This window comes from Chinchilla lanigera, unplaced genomic scaffold (genome assembly GCF_000276665.1).
Source record: "Chinchilla lanigera isolate Chin_1 unplaced genomic scaffold, ChiLan1.0 scaffold00008, whole genome shotgun sequence".
Taxonomy (NCBI): Eukaryota; Metazoa; Chordata; class Mammalia; order Rodentia; family Chinchillidae; genus Chinchilla; species Chinchilla lanigera.
Window position 1 is genome coordinate 26,325,307 of NW_004955409.1, and position 15,477 is coordinate 26,340,783.

Genomic DNA, 15,477 nt, shown 5'->3' on the forward strand with positions numbered 1-15,477 from the left:
TGGAATTACAGATGTACAGCACCATGTCCAGTTTTTATAGGTTTTTTTGTGCTTGTTTGTTTGTTTTTTGCACTCTGGGGATTGAATTGGGGCATGCTAGGAAAGCCATCTAGGCAGGTGCTGAACCAGCAACCTACACTCGCAGTCCTTACTAGAGTTTAAAGTTACTGATAGTCTTTCAAGTAAGACTAATTTTTTTTTTTCCCAATACTGGGAATCGAACTCACAACCTTGCACTTGCCAGGCAGGTGCTGTGCCACTGAGCTAAATCCCCAGCCCCTAATTTTTTTTTTTTGAACTAAGATGTAAAATGTTTATTAAAACTAAGATGTAAAATGTTTGTTAGTGTAATTTTGACTTTTATTCATGAGTCTAACTTTGCAGAGTTCATTGCCCAATTTTAAACAAAATGAGTTTTCTGTTGTTCGACAACATGAGGAATTTATCTGGCTTCATGATTCCTTCGTTGAAAATGAAGACTATGCAGGTTATATAGTAAGTATTGAGATTTCATTTTATTTATGTGTGTGTGTATGTGTGTATTTATTTGATACCAGAACTGAAACTCAGGGCCTTGTGCTTGCCAGGCACTGTGCCACTGAGCTATATCCCCAGCCCTTATTTATTTATTTTTAAGAGTAGGAAAATTTATTGGGGAATAGGAATAGTTCCTGAGAGCCAAGAGTCCTGAGTGGGTTGCCCTGAGATTTCACTTGTTTTTTTTTTTTTGGTCTTTTTGAGACAGTGTCTCGCTATGCAGTTCAGGCTGGCCTTGAGCTCATTTTGTAGCCAAGGCTGGTCTCAAACTCTCAACAATCCTCCTGCCTCAGGGTCCTGCGTCCCCGAATGCTGGGATTGTAGGTGTGTGCTGCTAGGCCTGGCCTTGGATACATTCTTATGCATTGCAGTCTTGCTTAGCATTTTTAGTAACTGATGTGATTTTATACAGTTGCCAGTTACAAATTATTGCGCTGTTGCCTTTTATCCTGAGTGTGGAGCTGTGGGAATATGTTAAGCTTCTTCATTACAACTTAAATTCTTGGTGTTAGAACTGAAGTGGGAGGGGCTGGAGGTTTAGCTCAGCGGCAGAGCACCTGCCTGGCAAGTGCCAGGTCGTGAGTTCGATTCCTGGTACGGGGGTGGGGGGAGGAGAACTGAAATGGGCTTGTTTTAGGGATTTTTTTTTAAAATGTCTTTTTAAGACAGGGTCTTGCTGTGCAGTTCAGGCTGGCCTTGAGCTCATTTTGTAGCCCAGGCTGGTCTCAGACTCACAATGACCCTCCTGCCTCAGCATCCCAAGTGCTGGGATTACAGGCATGTGCCGTGGTTTAGGGATTAACTAAGGGGATATTACAAACCATATTGATTTTGAACCTTTGGATAAGTAATTTAGGAGTTGGACTACTCCTGAAGACGGGATAATCAAGAATGGATGGTTAGGTTATTCTGCCTCAGCTGTTGTGTGCACTCAGATCAGTGACATTTACCCTCATTTGATTTCCCTAAGGTGTCATGGGCCAATCCCCTCTCTGTCCCTATGGCTACCTCTCCTTTTCAGTCATTTGTTTCCTTTCTATAGCTCAGAGGTTGGTGACTGACTGGTAGCATGTTCTTCTTTTCTCATTCTGCTTCCATGCTGTCCCGTACCTCCTTGTGTGACAGTATTTCCCCCCTGCCTCCTCTGCAGGCAAAGCATTCCCAGAGCTACGGCTGTGCCTTGTTTACTGCCACGTGCCGGGTGCTCAGCGTTGTGCCTGGTGTGTGGTGATGCTCAGTGAATGTTTGCTGAACTCTTGATTTTTCTTTTTGTTTGTTTGTTTTCCAGTACCAGGAATCGAAACTCACAACCTTGCGCTTGCCAGGCAGGCGCTGTGCAGCTAAGCTAAATCCCCAGCCCCGATTTTTTTTTTTTTTTTTGGGTACTTGATGCTTTCTGACCCTGTTACTTTCCTGGTTGTAACCCTTTTCTTGTAGAATTTTTAAAAGTTTTTAATTTCGTGTGTTATTTTCTGTAGTACTGGGGACCTTGTGTGTGCTAGGCACATGCTTCCACCGAGCCACATACTTAGCCTTTCTTATAATTTCTGCTTAATTGTTCTTCCTTTTATCCTCCTTGCTCTCTGTAACTTTCCTTCATTTTGTCTTTAATAATTCTTACTTGTAGATCTTTATTCTTAGGATAATTTTTTTTCTTACATTGTTCCCTTGAATAATATATTTTTTCTAGAACTTTTTAAAATTTTTTAACTTTATTGGTACATTTTAGATATGCATAATTCATTGGGGAATTAATACGGAATTTGTACCCATACATGATATGTCTTCAGTCTTCTTTTTGTCCCATTCCCCTCCCCTCCCTTCAGCCCAGTCTTTTTATTTAAGATAAATACTTACTCCCTGTTTGTGGATAAATAGAATGAAGTTAGTCATTTGTCTGTCTTACTCCTTTTTGTCTTTTGAGACAGGGTCTTGCTGTGTAGTCTAGGCAGGTCTTGAACTGACTCTGTGGCCCAGGCTGGCCTCAAGCTCATGATGATCCTCCTGGCTCAGCCTCCCAAGTGCTGGGATTATAGCCATGCATCACCATGCCCCACTCTGTTATCTTGTTTTTACAGTCTTTCTGCTGCTAGACCTCTTAAATCCAGGACTTTTTTTTTCTTTTTTTTTTTTTGAGACAAGATCTTGCAGTGTAGTTCAGGCTGGCCTTGAACTCACTATATAGATGGTGATCCTCCTGCCTCCCGCCCTCTGAGTGCTGAGATTATAGGTGTGTGGCACCACACCTGGCTGTAGTATTTATTAATTTTTTAAAAACACGGGCATAAGCTACTATAAATTCATTAATTTTAAAAAAATGCAGTTGTATTTAATCATACCCTTTACATACTCTTGAAAAATAGCATGCTTATTTACTGTACACATTCATTTTTATCTTTTTTTTGGTCTTTTTGAGACAGGGTCTCACTATGTGGTTCAGATTGGCCTTGAGCTCCCAGGCTGATCTTGAACTCACACTGATCCTCCTGCCTCAGCCTCTGGGACTATAGTCGTGAGCCACCATGCCTGGCTAACATTTATTTAATTTTTGTTGTTGTTGTTGTTGTTTTGGTATGGGGGAATTGAACTCGCGACCTCACTCTTGTCAGGCAGGCACTGTGCTGCTGAGCTAAATCTCCAGCCCCTCATTTAATCTATTATCAGAATTTGGGACACATAAGAATTTGAAGACTCTAGGCTGCCATATAGGAGTGTGAAGATTGAAGTTTGACAGCTGCTCTAAAATCAGAAAGTAATGCTACGTTCTGTTGCTTCTTTGGCATAAAGGACTTCAGCAGTCTTAGTTTTTAGAACTAGTGAAATTGTCTAATCCGAATTTGAGTGTTTCTGTTGCTCATCTCACTGAGGATACCTTTAGCTTTCTCAGCACAGTAGTGTAGGGTCGTAGTGGTACAGTGCTGTCAGAAATGAAATGTTCCCTCACATTTAGTGATTCGGTTTTGTTCTAGATCCCTCCAGCACCACCAAGGCCTGATTTTGATGCTTCAAGAGAAAAGCTACAGAAGCTTGGAGAAGGGGAAGGGTCAATGACAAAGGAAGAATTCACAAAGATGAAACAGGAACTGGAAGCGTATGTGATGTTTTCTGTTGCTGCTTTTGTTAACTGTGCTTGTTTGAATGCCTTTTTGTGTGCTCTGATACCCTGTTCTTTCAATCATTTCACCGCAGTGGCTCTTTTGGAAAGAAGAAGGGTTGTGGTTTTTTTGTGGGTTTTTTGTTTTTTTTTTTTGGGTACCGGGAATTGAACTCAGGACCTCACGCTTGCCAGGCAGGCACTGCGCCATTGAGCTGAACTCCCGGCCCCAAGATGCAGGTTTAAGTCACACAAATAGTGTTGATGATCATGATCAGAGCCGACAGGAAAATTACAGAATAATTGTCTGTATTGTAAAATTCTTCAGTGTTTTAAATAGACTCTGAAAATTGAAAACAGACTATGAGTTTATGAAAGACTAGTAAAAAGGGACCATGGCTTTTAAAACAATGAATATTTTTAAAAATTTACAGGGCCTTAGTAATTACCCATCTAATTGTCTTTTTTCACGTTCCGTTACTCATAGAAGGTACTGAGCAATTTGCATGTTTTCTGTGCAGTTTGCTCTGGTCCTTTCTCTATCTGTGGCTTTGGTCAAAAGGGAAAGAAATAGAAGCAAAATAAGTAGGGAATCATTAAGACTTGTTTCTCATTAACTATTAGTTTCACGTGTACTAGAAGCATATTAAGTTCTTGGAAAAGTGTGATAATTTATTTCATTTTTAGCCTATTTACTGAAAATATACAATCTTTTCCCTTTTTTAATTTAAGATTTGAATTTTAGGTTTTCAATTTTCCTTGTGTTCTTGTTACCTCCATTTCTTTTTTTTCTGTCATTTCTCCCCTTCACACATTTCCTCTTCCACTTAAGTTTTAGTTTCCAAGCATATTTTGCAGCTGGGGCTGAGCTCAGTGATACAGTACTTGCCTAGAGTGTGTGAGGCTCTGGGTTCAATCCCTAGCACTGAACAAAAGTTTAAAAACTGTAAGCGCACTGCTAGTAGCTCTTTAGAGTGCTGAATAAATTCTTTTGAAATGACAAATTAGCAAAGTAGTGACTGATATTTTAGGAATTCTGTCAGTGCCAGGTGTAAGCAGTAGTCTGATGGCAGATAGATATATACGTGAAGTTTATAAAAACAACTGGAAATTAGCAGAGCACATTAATAGTGAAGAATCTGTGATTTTCCAGTGGCCCTGATCATGGTTCTTTTGTGGTCTGGTTAGGGGTTGGATAACAGAGAGCCTTGGGTTTATTCTCCTGCTACCTCCATCCTCTGCATCCTTCTTTTTTGTCTTCACTGAATGACTACCCTCCCAAAGATCACACTTCTCCCAACACTGATCCTGCTGCTTTGCTGGTATGTAAAACTTATCCTTCTTGCACGTAATTGCAGCAAGAATATCGGGCCTTTTCCTTGAGTGCTTTTCCCCCATCAAACACGTGTGTTACTGTCACTGGAATTCATTGGTGGTATTAAAATATCTTAAAACACGTTTCTTCAGTGTAATGGCAAAACCCAGTCTTTCTATGGTGAGTTTCCTTCTTGTGTGTTTGAATCATTAAATGAGAATAATTATTAACATTGAAAGAAAATACGCTTACTGAGTTTTGATGATTTTTTTGTACTAAGTTGTTTAAAAGCAATAATTATATAGAATTGAGTCAAGGTTGTATCAGATAAATTCTGTGGAGCTAAAAGCAGATACCTTAGTAGTGACCTTTAATGTCAACTTGGATAGTAAGAAGTTTGTAAAATTTAAAGATACTAACAATTCGGTATAATGAATACTATTAACTGGTGTGAAGTCTCTTTCAGTGCTGGACTTTATATGTTTAATAGGTAGCTTAGCTAAAAGCTTTTTTACATGAAGGTATAATTTTGTAATTTTGTGTTTAAAATAATCTAAAGATTATTTGCCAAAAACTGTATGATGACATTGTAGTTGATACAGTTTTTTACCTTTAACTTTGTATGTTGTTTCTAGTGAGTACTTGGCGATATTCAAGAAGACAGTGGCAATGCATGAAGTGTTTCTGTGCCGTGTGGCAGCTCATCCTATTTTGAGGAAAGATTTAAATTTTCACGTCTTCTTGGAGTATAATCAAGATGTGAGTATCAGACTGATAAAAAGAGTAGTTGAAGTTTCTTTTTAGAGTCATTGGAAAAGGCAGAGAGTAGTTAGAAAAATGTAAGGCCTTTTTAAGAATGCTTTTGTTAGGGGCATGGTGGCACATGCCTGTAATTCCAGCACTCGAGAGGCTGAGGCAGGAGGATTGCTGTGAGTTTGAGGTCAACGCGGACTACAAAGTCAATTTAAGGCCAGCGTGAACTGCATAGTGAAACCTTTTCTCAAAAAAGACCAAAAAAAGTGAATGCTTTTATTTATTTATTTTGAACCTAGGAATTGAACTCAGGACCTTGCACTTGGCAGGCAGGCTCAATGATGCTGAGCTATCCCTGGCCCCTGCCTTTCCTTTTTTTTTTTTTTTTCAAGGCATTTGAAAGTGGCATATTGTCAGTATTTCTTTCTTTTTGTGTGTGTGTTTTTGAGAAAGGGTCTCACTATGCTGTTCAGGCTGGCCTTGAGCTCACTTTGTAGCCCAGGCTGGTCTTGAACTCGCAGTAATCCTCCTGCCTCAGCCTCCCGTGTGCTGGGATTACAGGCATGTGCCACCATGCCCAGCCTGTCAGTATGTCTAAGTAGCACTAGAGTAATTAAGAGAATGATGGAAAATCATATTACAAGTTGAGCATTCCTAATCCAAGAATCTGGAATATAAAACCTTTGTGTTTTGTGGGGGGTTTTGTGTTTGTTTATTTGTTTGTTTGTTTGTTTTGAGACAAGTTCTCACTATGTAGCTCAGGCTGGCCTCGAATTCCAGCCATCCTCCTGCCTCAGCCTCCAGGTGCTGGGATTACAGGTGTGCGCCACCATGCCCGGCTAAGTTTCCGATTTTAGAGCATTTCAGATTTCAGTGATTTGGATTAGTGATGGTTAGTCATTAAATCCTAGGCAAATATTCCAAAATCCCCCAAATTGCAAAATCTGAAAGTCTTATGTCCCCAAGCATTTCTTATAACAGATACTAAGTCTGTACTACATAGGACATTGATTTCTTCATCCAGAAGAGTGAACTTAGGTATGTTAACAAATTTTTGATGGCTTTGAAAAACCAAATCATAATACTTAACACATTAATTTTGAACAATAAGAGATTCAAGTCATAATACATAAATAACAATATGCATGACATTTATAAAACCAATTTTGACATCATTTTGACCAGCTGGCAACTTGGTAGAAGCAAGTCTTTAATTTAGATAACATTTATCTGTAAGCTAATTAGAGTATAGACAATTGCTTCAAAAAATCAAAAAATAGGGGCTGGGGATTTAGCTCAGTGGCAAAATCGCCTGCCTGGCAAGCGTAAGGTCGTGAGTTTGATTCCTGGTACCGGAAGAAAAACAAAACAAAACAAAACAAAACAAAACAAAAAAATACAAAAATAAGAAAAATTTGTTGAGCTCAAATAAAACAGCTGTTTACAGATTGGACAGAGATACAAACAAAAACACACAAGACAGAGCCAGTGTGGTGGCGCATGCCTGTAATCCCAGCACCCAGGAGGCTGAGGCAGGAGGAGGAGGAACCTTGAGAGTTTGAGTCCATCCTGGGCTATAAAGTAAGCTCAAGGCCAGCCTTAACTACATAGCGAGATCCTGTCTCAAAAAGACCAGAAAAACACACACACACGTGACATTTTGCTTATAAAATCAGAGTGCAGCTGTGTGTATTGTTGCTCTTTGGCTGAAAATTTTTGGCCCATTTTACTCGTAAAATGGCTTGTTCACAGTGGGAAGAGTAACCCCTATCCCTTGGGGAATGCTTCTGTTCCCTCTCTTCTCCAGGCATCCCCGGCGAAGTTTATCTTCTATGAAGGCCTTCTCTGTCTCCCACACTTTGCACTGTAGGTAGACTTACTCGATTAGGATAACAATTTCCAGTCCAGGGATTTTATGTCCCTGTTCTGAAGTGCCAGTTAGCAATATTTTCCCAAGTAATAAATGATGTCAATCAGGAGAACTACCTTTAAGTTGGCCTTTACTGTAGGAGTGTGGTGCCTGCAGCTGCAGTCTCCTTTTAGTTAATTTAGTTAATTGGGGTTGGGGCCAAATGTCCTCATCTGTGTCCTTATCTTGTCCTTTGAGGCATCTCAGCTTCACAGGCCAATACAGACCTTAGCAGGAACCGGTGACTCACAGAGGTTCACTTACTATGAGTCCACTGCCCACCTCCAGACAAGGTGCCTAGGCTTTGACAACACACAAGTAAACGTGGAAAGCAAATTAATTGGTTAATATTAAATTCTACTCAGAGCCACTTCATAGTGGTCTCCATCATTTTACCTCTTGTAGAGTACCTGCTCTGTCATTGTCAACACATCTTTTGACAGCCCTCTCCCCTCCCTTCCTCAACCCTTTCCTTCTCTCCATTTTTTCTTCCCCTCCTCCTCCTGTATTTTTTGAGAGAGGTTCTCACTGTAGTGTGGGTTGTGCTCAAACGTGCTATGTGGTCTCTGCTGGCCTCAGACTCATGATCCTCCTTCCTCACCCTCTGGAGTTCTGGCATCACAGGCATATACCACCACACCTGGCTGCTTTATCCCCTGTTCCGTAAAAGCTAATCTCAACACATAGCAGTTTCTTTGGATCATACAATAATCTTGTTTACAGGGAAGTGGAAGCCAATCAAAAATTGAGTCCCCAGGGGCTGGGGATTTAGCTCAGCGGCAAAAGCGCCTGCCTGGCATGCGCAAGGTCGTGAGTTCGGTTCCCGGTACCGGAGAAAAACCAAAAAAAAAAAAAAATTGAGTCCCCATTCTACTGTGTTCTCAGCATCGACCACTGTGGCAGCTACATTTATTTATTAGCTCTCATGTTCTTTCTTCTGCTTCTTTCTAGTCTTGATTGCTTTGCTTTTTCCTGCCTTTCTGCCCGTTTAGAATCTGTAATACAATGTTAAGTAGAAGTGGCAGCAGCATACATTCTTCTTGTTCCTGACCTTGGGGCAAAATACTATTTCACTTTTAAGGATGATGTTAGTTTTGGGCTTTTTAGTAGATATGCTTTTATCAGGTTGAAGCAGTTGCCTTCATTTCCTTGTTTATTGTGAGTGTGTTTGCCATGAGAAAGTAAACTCATGAGATGATTGTATTTCTCCCCTCTTTTTTCTGTTAATAGGGCTGACTACAATATACTTTTCCATTTTGACTAAGATAACTTGGTGAAAGACCGTACTTTCTGGTCTTTTGAACATTTTGTGATTGAGTGCTTGACTCTGCCTACTCCCAGTCTCTTTCAGGGACTTTCCCCCCCATGCCTCTTCATTTACGTTTGTCTTCTCCCAGGGTTCTCATTGAGTTGTGTAGAGGATTGAAGTTCTTCTAAACTCAGATTGTGTGCATTTTCTATAAGTGATCTTACAGTCCTGTGGCTAATGTCATGTCTTCATACTGCTGTGGTTACTAGGTCCCAGCCCTGTATATTAAGCAAGCTACTAATAAGCTCCACTGAACTGTCTCCTTAGCAGGAAGAAAACAGACTCTTCTGGTGCTCTGTCTCTCCCTCTTCCCATCCCTCTCTGTCCCTCTCCCCTCCCCCAATCCCTCCCTCTCTGTCTCTCTCTTATATATATAATCTAAGAAGGTATTGCTGTCTACCTATTTCCTTAAATCTGAAAATTGTCTGTTGCTTTCTAATCCTATGAGGAGTTGCTTACTATAGTAGGAAAGTGTCTGCTTTTTTCCACTGCCAGGTCTAGGTTAGTTCCAACCTTTTATTTTTCTTAAATTCTTGCCTGAAGGTGACTGACAGCAAGGCTAAATCAGTCATACTGCTTATTTACCTTTAAAGGTTATCTAGTTCTATTTTTTTAAGACGAAGTCTCACTATATAGTCCCGGCTGACCTTGAACTCACTGTATAGCCCAGGCTTGTCCCGAACTTGAGGTGATCCTCCTGTCTCGGCCTCTTCTTGTGCTAGGATTACAGCCATGAGGCACCACGCCTGGCAGCTTTCATAAATTTGGCCTAGGTTATTGTAACAGCTGGTTGTCCACCTTTACTCTTACCTTTCCCTTCCCCGAAGTCTAGACTAAACTTTTTGGGTGCTCCCTTCCTCTGTACCAAAAAGAACGGGAGGCCAGGCATGGTGGCACTTGCCGGTCATCCCAGCTACTTGGTGTTTCCCATTCTGTGTGTGTGATAGGATTGAACACAGGGCCTTCACATTGAGCTGTACCCAGGCCCCCCCTCCTTTTTTGAAACAGTCTCATTAAGTCACCCAGGCTAGGGTGAAATTTAAGAACCTCCTGCCTCAGCCTTCCAGAGTGCTGGGTTACAGGTATGTATCACCCTGCCTGGCTCATCCCAACTACTTAGGAGGCTGAGACAGGCGTATTACTTCATTTAGCCTGTGACTTCAAGACCAATTTGGGCAACATAGACTCTCATCTCAGAAAAGGAAAAAGAATATTAACCACTTGATAATCATCTTTGTATCTCAAGCACTTAGTACAGTGCATGTTGCAATAGATGTTAATGATTTTGTTGCATGAATTAATATCAAGAATACAGGTTTTGTTTGTTTTGAGCGGGTTTCACTGTGCAACTCAGGGTGGCCTTGAACTCACTAGGTATCCCAGGATGGTCCTGGACTCAGCAGTCCTTCCACTTCAGCCTCCTGTAGGCCAGGTGTAGTGGCATGTGCCTGTAATCTGAGCACTTGGGAGGCTGAGGCAGGAGAAGGGACACAGTTAGAGGGCCATCTGGGTACATAACAAGGCCCTTTCTCAAAAGCCACATGCACACACAAAACCAGTGTATGTCAGAAAGTCTAAAAAAGATACAGCAGTAAATTCTGACTAGGAGTTTGGAAGGGTTTATATGCCTTTTAATTTGGATGTTTAATTTGGTCTGAGAGGTTCGTTTTGTTTTTGTGGTGGTAGTGGGGATTGAATCCTCAGATCCAGGCTAGGCAAGCACTGCCTCTGAGCCACACCCCTCCTGACCAGACTTGATGGGCGGAGATGTTCAAAATTTGATTTTACAATGCTATCCTGGGCAGCAAAGTGGATTGGAATGAGGAGGTGAGGGTTACAGATGAGCAGCCTAGGAAAGAGATGGTGAGAACTTTCAGTAGAACACTGAGAATAGAAGAGGTTTTGAAACATTGGCTGGTAGAATTTAAGTGGTGAGAGAAAGGAAGAAGTTGTACAGGATTGTAAGGTTTTAGTAAGTGCAGCATTGTAGAAACATGTTGAAGTTTGAATCTGGTTGGATAAAGGGGTTATGAATGCAAGATAGGGAGGTAGGAGGAGGAAAAACCGAGTCAGATTCCTAGTACCAAAAAAAAAAAAGAAGTGATAGTTGGGTGAGTTCAGAATAAGGAACACGTGCATGGCTAAAAACTGGGACCCTTTTGAGGTTTCCACTTAAACGTGTACAGATAAATGAGGCACTGCTTTCTATTTGTTCTTGTTTGTTTTTGAGACAGGGTCTCACTCTGAAGTTTAGGCTGGCCTTGAGCTCACTGTGAACCTCCTGCCTCAGCCTCCCAAGTAACTACTTTTCATTTGTAACTTACTTATTTTTTGAGGTGGTCTCACTGTGTAGTTCAGGCTGAACTCACTAGTAAGTAGCCCAGGCTGGCCTTGAACTCTTCATGATCCTCCTGCCTCTAGAGGCCTCCCAAGGGCTGGGATTACAGGTGTGTATCACCACACCAGGCTGCATTTGTAACTTTAGAACATGCTAACTTAAATTGCCTTTCTTTCAGTTGAGTGTTCGAGGAAAAAATAAAAAAGAGAAACTTGAAGATTTCTTTAAAAACATGGTCAAATCAGCCGATGGAGTCATTGTTTCAGGAGTAAAGGTGAGATTTTTGTTTAATTAGCACCCTTACTGGTTTCGAATTTATTTTTAGGAGGGAAATAATACTGAGACTTCAGATACACAGAATAGAGTAAAAGAAAAGTTTGAATAATAGAATCCATAGGCTCCAATGAAATTGCTCCTGCCCTGGATCTGTCTGTCTGTCTGTCTGTCTATCTATCTATCTATCTCTGTCTCTCTCTGTCTCTGTCTGTCTCTCTCTTTCTCTCTTTCTCTCTCTTCCTCTCCCTCCCCCGTCTCTGTCTCTCTGTCTCTCACACACACACATACATACCCCCGTATTTCCCTGCACACACACACACACACACGCCCGTATTTCCCTGCCCCAACCCCGAGCCGCCTTCCAGGTCCTGCATGGGCATCTCCCCAACCATGCCCCTGTGTGCTTCTCTTACGCTTAGGTGGGTAGGGAGGCCATGGAGCAGCGGGGGAAAGATGAGCGTGCAGGGTGGAATGCCTCCCACATGCACACCCAGTCCCTCTGAGTACAGGATAGACAGCTGCAGGGTGAGGCAAGGAATGAGCCTGCTTGTGTGTACAATTAGCCTTCCAAATATTAGGGGGAAACTTAGATTCAGATTTGGAATAATATCTTAATTAAGGTTTTGATATTGTCTCCTGGAAGCTTCATGATCTTGAGAAAAGTTAATTTCCTTCTCTGAATCACAGTTCTCCATTTTCAAAATGGGGTTATAGCCAGGTGTGGTGGCGTACGCCTGTAATCCAAGTACTTGGGAGGCTGAGACAGGGATTGTCTCAAGTTCAAGGCTAGCCTGAACTACATAGTGAGACCCTGTCTCAAAAAAACAAAAGAAATCCAAAAAACAAACCAAAGTGAAGTTGTTAATACCAACTGTGTCTGGAATGGCTGAGCTACTACTGATAGTTCTCAGCAGAGAACATGGAGCACCCAAGGAATGCCCTGAGGGCATGGAGTGCCCCAGGCAAACATGTTCCAGCCCAAGAACACCTGGCCTAAGAGGTGAGCTAGTTAAACAAAGGGATGTCACATGACATCAACCTGCCAAATGTATAAATAAAAGTGCACTGCGGTGGTTGAGCAGTTTCTTTTCTCCTGTCAGGAGAGGGATCCACCTGACCTTAGCTTTCTGTATATTGTCTCTTATCTTTATTTCTTCATCCTGTCACCGTCCTTGGAGAGCTTGGATGGACAGGACACACCTAGTTTATAGGATTGTTGGAAATATTGAGATAATATATATGATGGCTGGGCGTGGTGGTGCACGCCTGTAATCCCAGCATTTGAGAGACTGAAGCAGGAGGATGGCTGCAAGTTTGAGGGCACCTTGAACTATTGCACATAGCAAGACCCTGTCTTGATAAAAGAAAAGGAGATAGTATATATAAAAAAGCCAGGCAAGGTGGTGCACACCTGTAATCCCAGCACTTGGCAGGCTGAGGCAGGAGGATTGCTGTGAGTCCAGGGCCAGCCTGAACTGCATAGCAAAACTGTCACAGAAAATAAATAAGTAATAAAAATACCTACAAAGTTATTTACTAAATAACATCCAAACTTAATTGTTTAGAAATTGGTTTATCTGGTAAATTACTTACCAGCAAAGTTTGAGAAAAATATTTCTATTACATTATCAGGCAGATACTGGGGGGTTAAATAATACTTCTCTGTTGTAGTTTCCAGTTTTTAAAGCTATATGTACAATACCAATATATACAGCGCTGTTCGACTTACGCTGGCTGATTACAGATTGCTTTATTATGTAGATGATGCAGGTGTCACTCGGCCTGCTTCCATTTTGGCTGCATTTGTGTCACTACTAAATATTTTCTGTAGGTAGTAAATGTTAACCGCTTTGTTGGTTATACTTTTAATAATTTTATAAGAACTATTGGCATATGCAATATATTGACTGGTAATACCTTTTTTCTTATTTAACCTTTATTATAACGCTACATGTTAGATTTACCCTCATTTTTACAGTTAAGAAAACTGGTACATACAAAGGTTTCAAGTCAGATTTTGTCAGCACTGACCGTGGCTGCTTGTATTACGTTGATGTGGGTCTCACGTTACAGTATGTGAACTGATGCTTTTCTGATGAATGGTTACTAGTGCAGGAGGGGAGAGTACTGTTGTAATTCTGATTTGCATTGTATATCTAGCTTTCTAGCTTTCTAGTAAAGATCCATTCAAAGTACAGGATGGACCACTGGGTTTTGGGGACAGCTTTATTAATGTAATGGGCAGTGATAACTGCAGTAACAAAAGTGTACAGTTTGATAAGCTTTGGCATGGTTAATCCTGTCGCTGCTCCCAGATAGCTAATTTGCCCAGGTTGTCCACAGCACTGGGAAGGGGCTGTCCATGATAACGAAGGCTGGACGCCTTAGTGTGCCCCATGCAATGCATGCAAGCACTCACTGCGAGGTACTAGCATTTTTTATTCTTTCTGTCTAAAGCAGTTGATGGATCCCACTGGCAGGAATGTGGAGAAGTGAAACAAAAGCAGGAACGTGTTTCAGAGTACAACAAGGGAACCTGAACTGTACAAGGCTCACTAAGCCTGTAGCTACAAAACCATTTCTTTCTTGATTGATAAAAATGCAGGTCTGTGAAAGTCTTAGCGTGCTGAACAAATAGTGTAACATTTGGCTTTAGAGGATAGCTGTGCTGTTTTTCTGATGATTTTTTATACCTGTAATGATAGCATAAAGTGATTTACATAATATGCTAAAGCAAATGAGTTTAAAAAAATCTCATGTTTTCTTTTGATCCTGTAGGATGTAGACGATTTCTTTGAGCATGAACGAACATTCCTTTTAGAATATCATAACCGAGTTAAGGATGCATCTGCTAAATCTGATAGGATGACAAGATCCCACAAAAGTAAGACTTCTATGCCTGAAGATTATACTTTAATTATAAAGTTAAGCTGTTACTTACAGTTTGTAAAAGTCTTGATACAGAATAGTGGTTCTCAAACTATGTTCTATGAAATCTAGGCCCCAAGCTCCTTTTACAGTGAATCTTTGAGGTCAAAACTGTTCTTATAATGTGTTTTGCCTTTTTCACTGTGTTACATTTACACTGATGATGCAAAGGAAAAAGTAGATAAAACTGCTGGTGCTTTTGTGCATGCAAGTCAAAGCAGTAACACCAGACTGTACTAATAGGTGTTATTTTAAATAATGTAACTTTCTCCCAGCACTCCGGGAAGGCAAGCCAGGATGATCACAAGTTTGAGCCCTACATTGGCTACTTGGAGACTCAGCAAGACACTGTGTCTAAAAAATAAAAAAGGGCTGGGGGTGTAGCTCAGTGCGGAGACCCTGGGTTCTCGCCCTGGTACTGCCAAATCAGTTAGTCAATCAGTTAAGACTGTCCTTGAAGAAGTAAAAATTGTAATAAATCTTCACACCCCTCCTTTGTTTGTTTGTTTTTACAATACTGGGGATTGAACCCAGGGCCTCTGCACTGAACTACATCCTCATCTTTTTCTTATTTTTTGAGACAGGGTCTTACTAAGTTGCTAGTTGCCCAGGCTGGATGCCAACTCGGAATCCTCCTGCTTCATCTTTCCAGAGTTCTGGTATTACAGACATATGGCGTCATGCCTCACTGGATCTTCACTGTTGAGCCCACTTTTAAAAAATATTCTAAGTGATGAAATGGGAGCTATGCATAAAGTACTTTAGCTTCATACTGAAGTGTGATGGTACTTAGAAAAGCATTTTAGTGATTCACTAGTGATTGAACCAATTGCTGCTTTTCAGAGAATGTCATTTTTACTTGAAACAACAACTGGCAAAGTTTCTAAATGGCCAGTGCATCATGCTACAAAATCATGTATTTAAAAGATCCATTCAAAGTACAGGATGGACCACTGGGTTTTGGGGACAGCTTTATTAATGTAATGGGCAGTGATAACTGCAGTAACAAAAGTGTACA

General features: G+C 41.0%; 1 protein-coding gene across 1 annotated transcript in view; it reads left to right on the forward strand.

The window, feature by feature from the left end:
• Nucleotides 1–15,477, forward strand: part of Snx6 (sorting nexin 6) — a gene marked incomplete at its 5' end in the record, with an annotated part of 29,736 nt that overhangs the window by 1,367 nt on the left and 12,892 nt on the right. Inside the window, 5 exon segments of the mRNA XM_005376940.2 lie at nucleotides 385–495; nucleotides 3,507–3,628; nucleotides 5,582–5,705; nucleotides 11,434–11,529; nucleotides 14,310–14,415. Of these exon segments, the coding sequence (XP_005376997.2) occupies nucleotides 385–495; nucleotides 3,507–3,628; nucleotides 5,582–5,705; nucleotides 11,434–11,529; nucleotides 14,310–14,415 (559 nt within the window).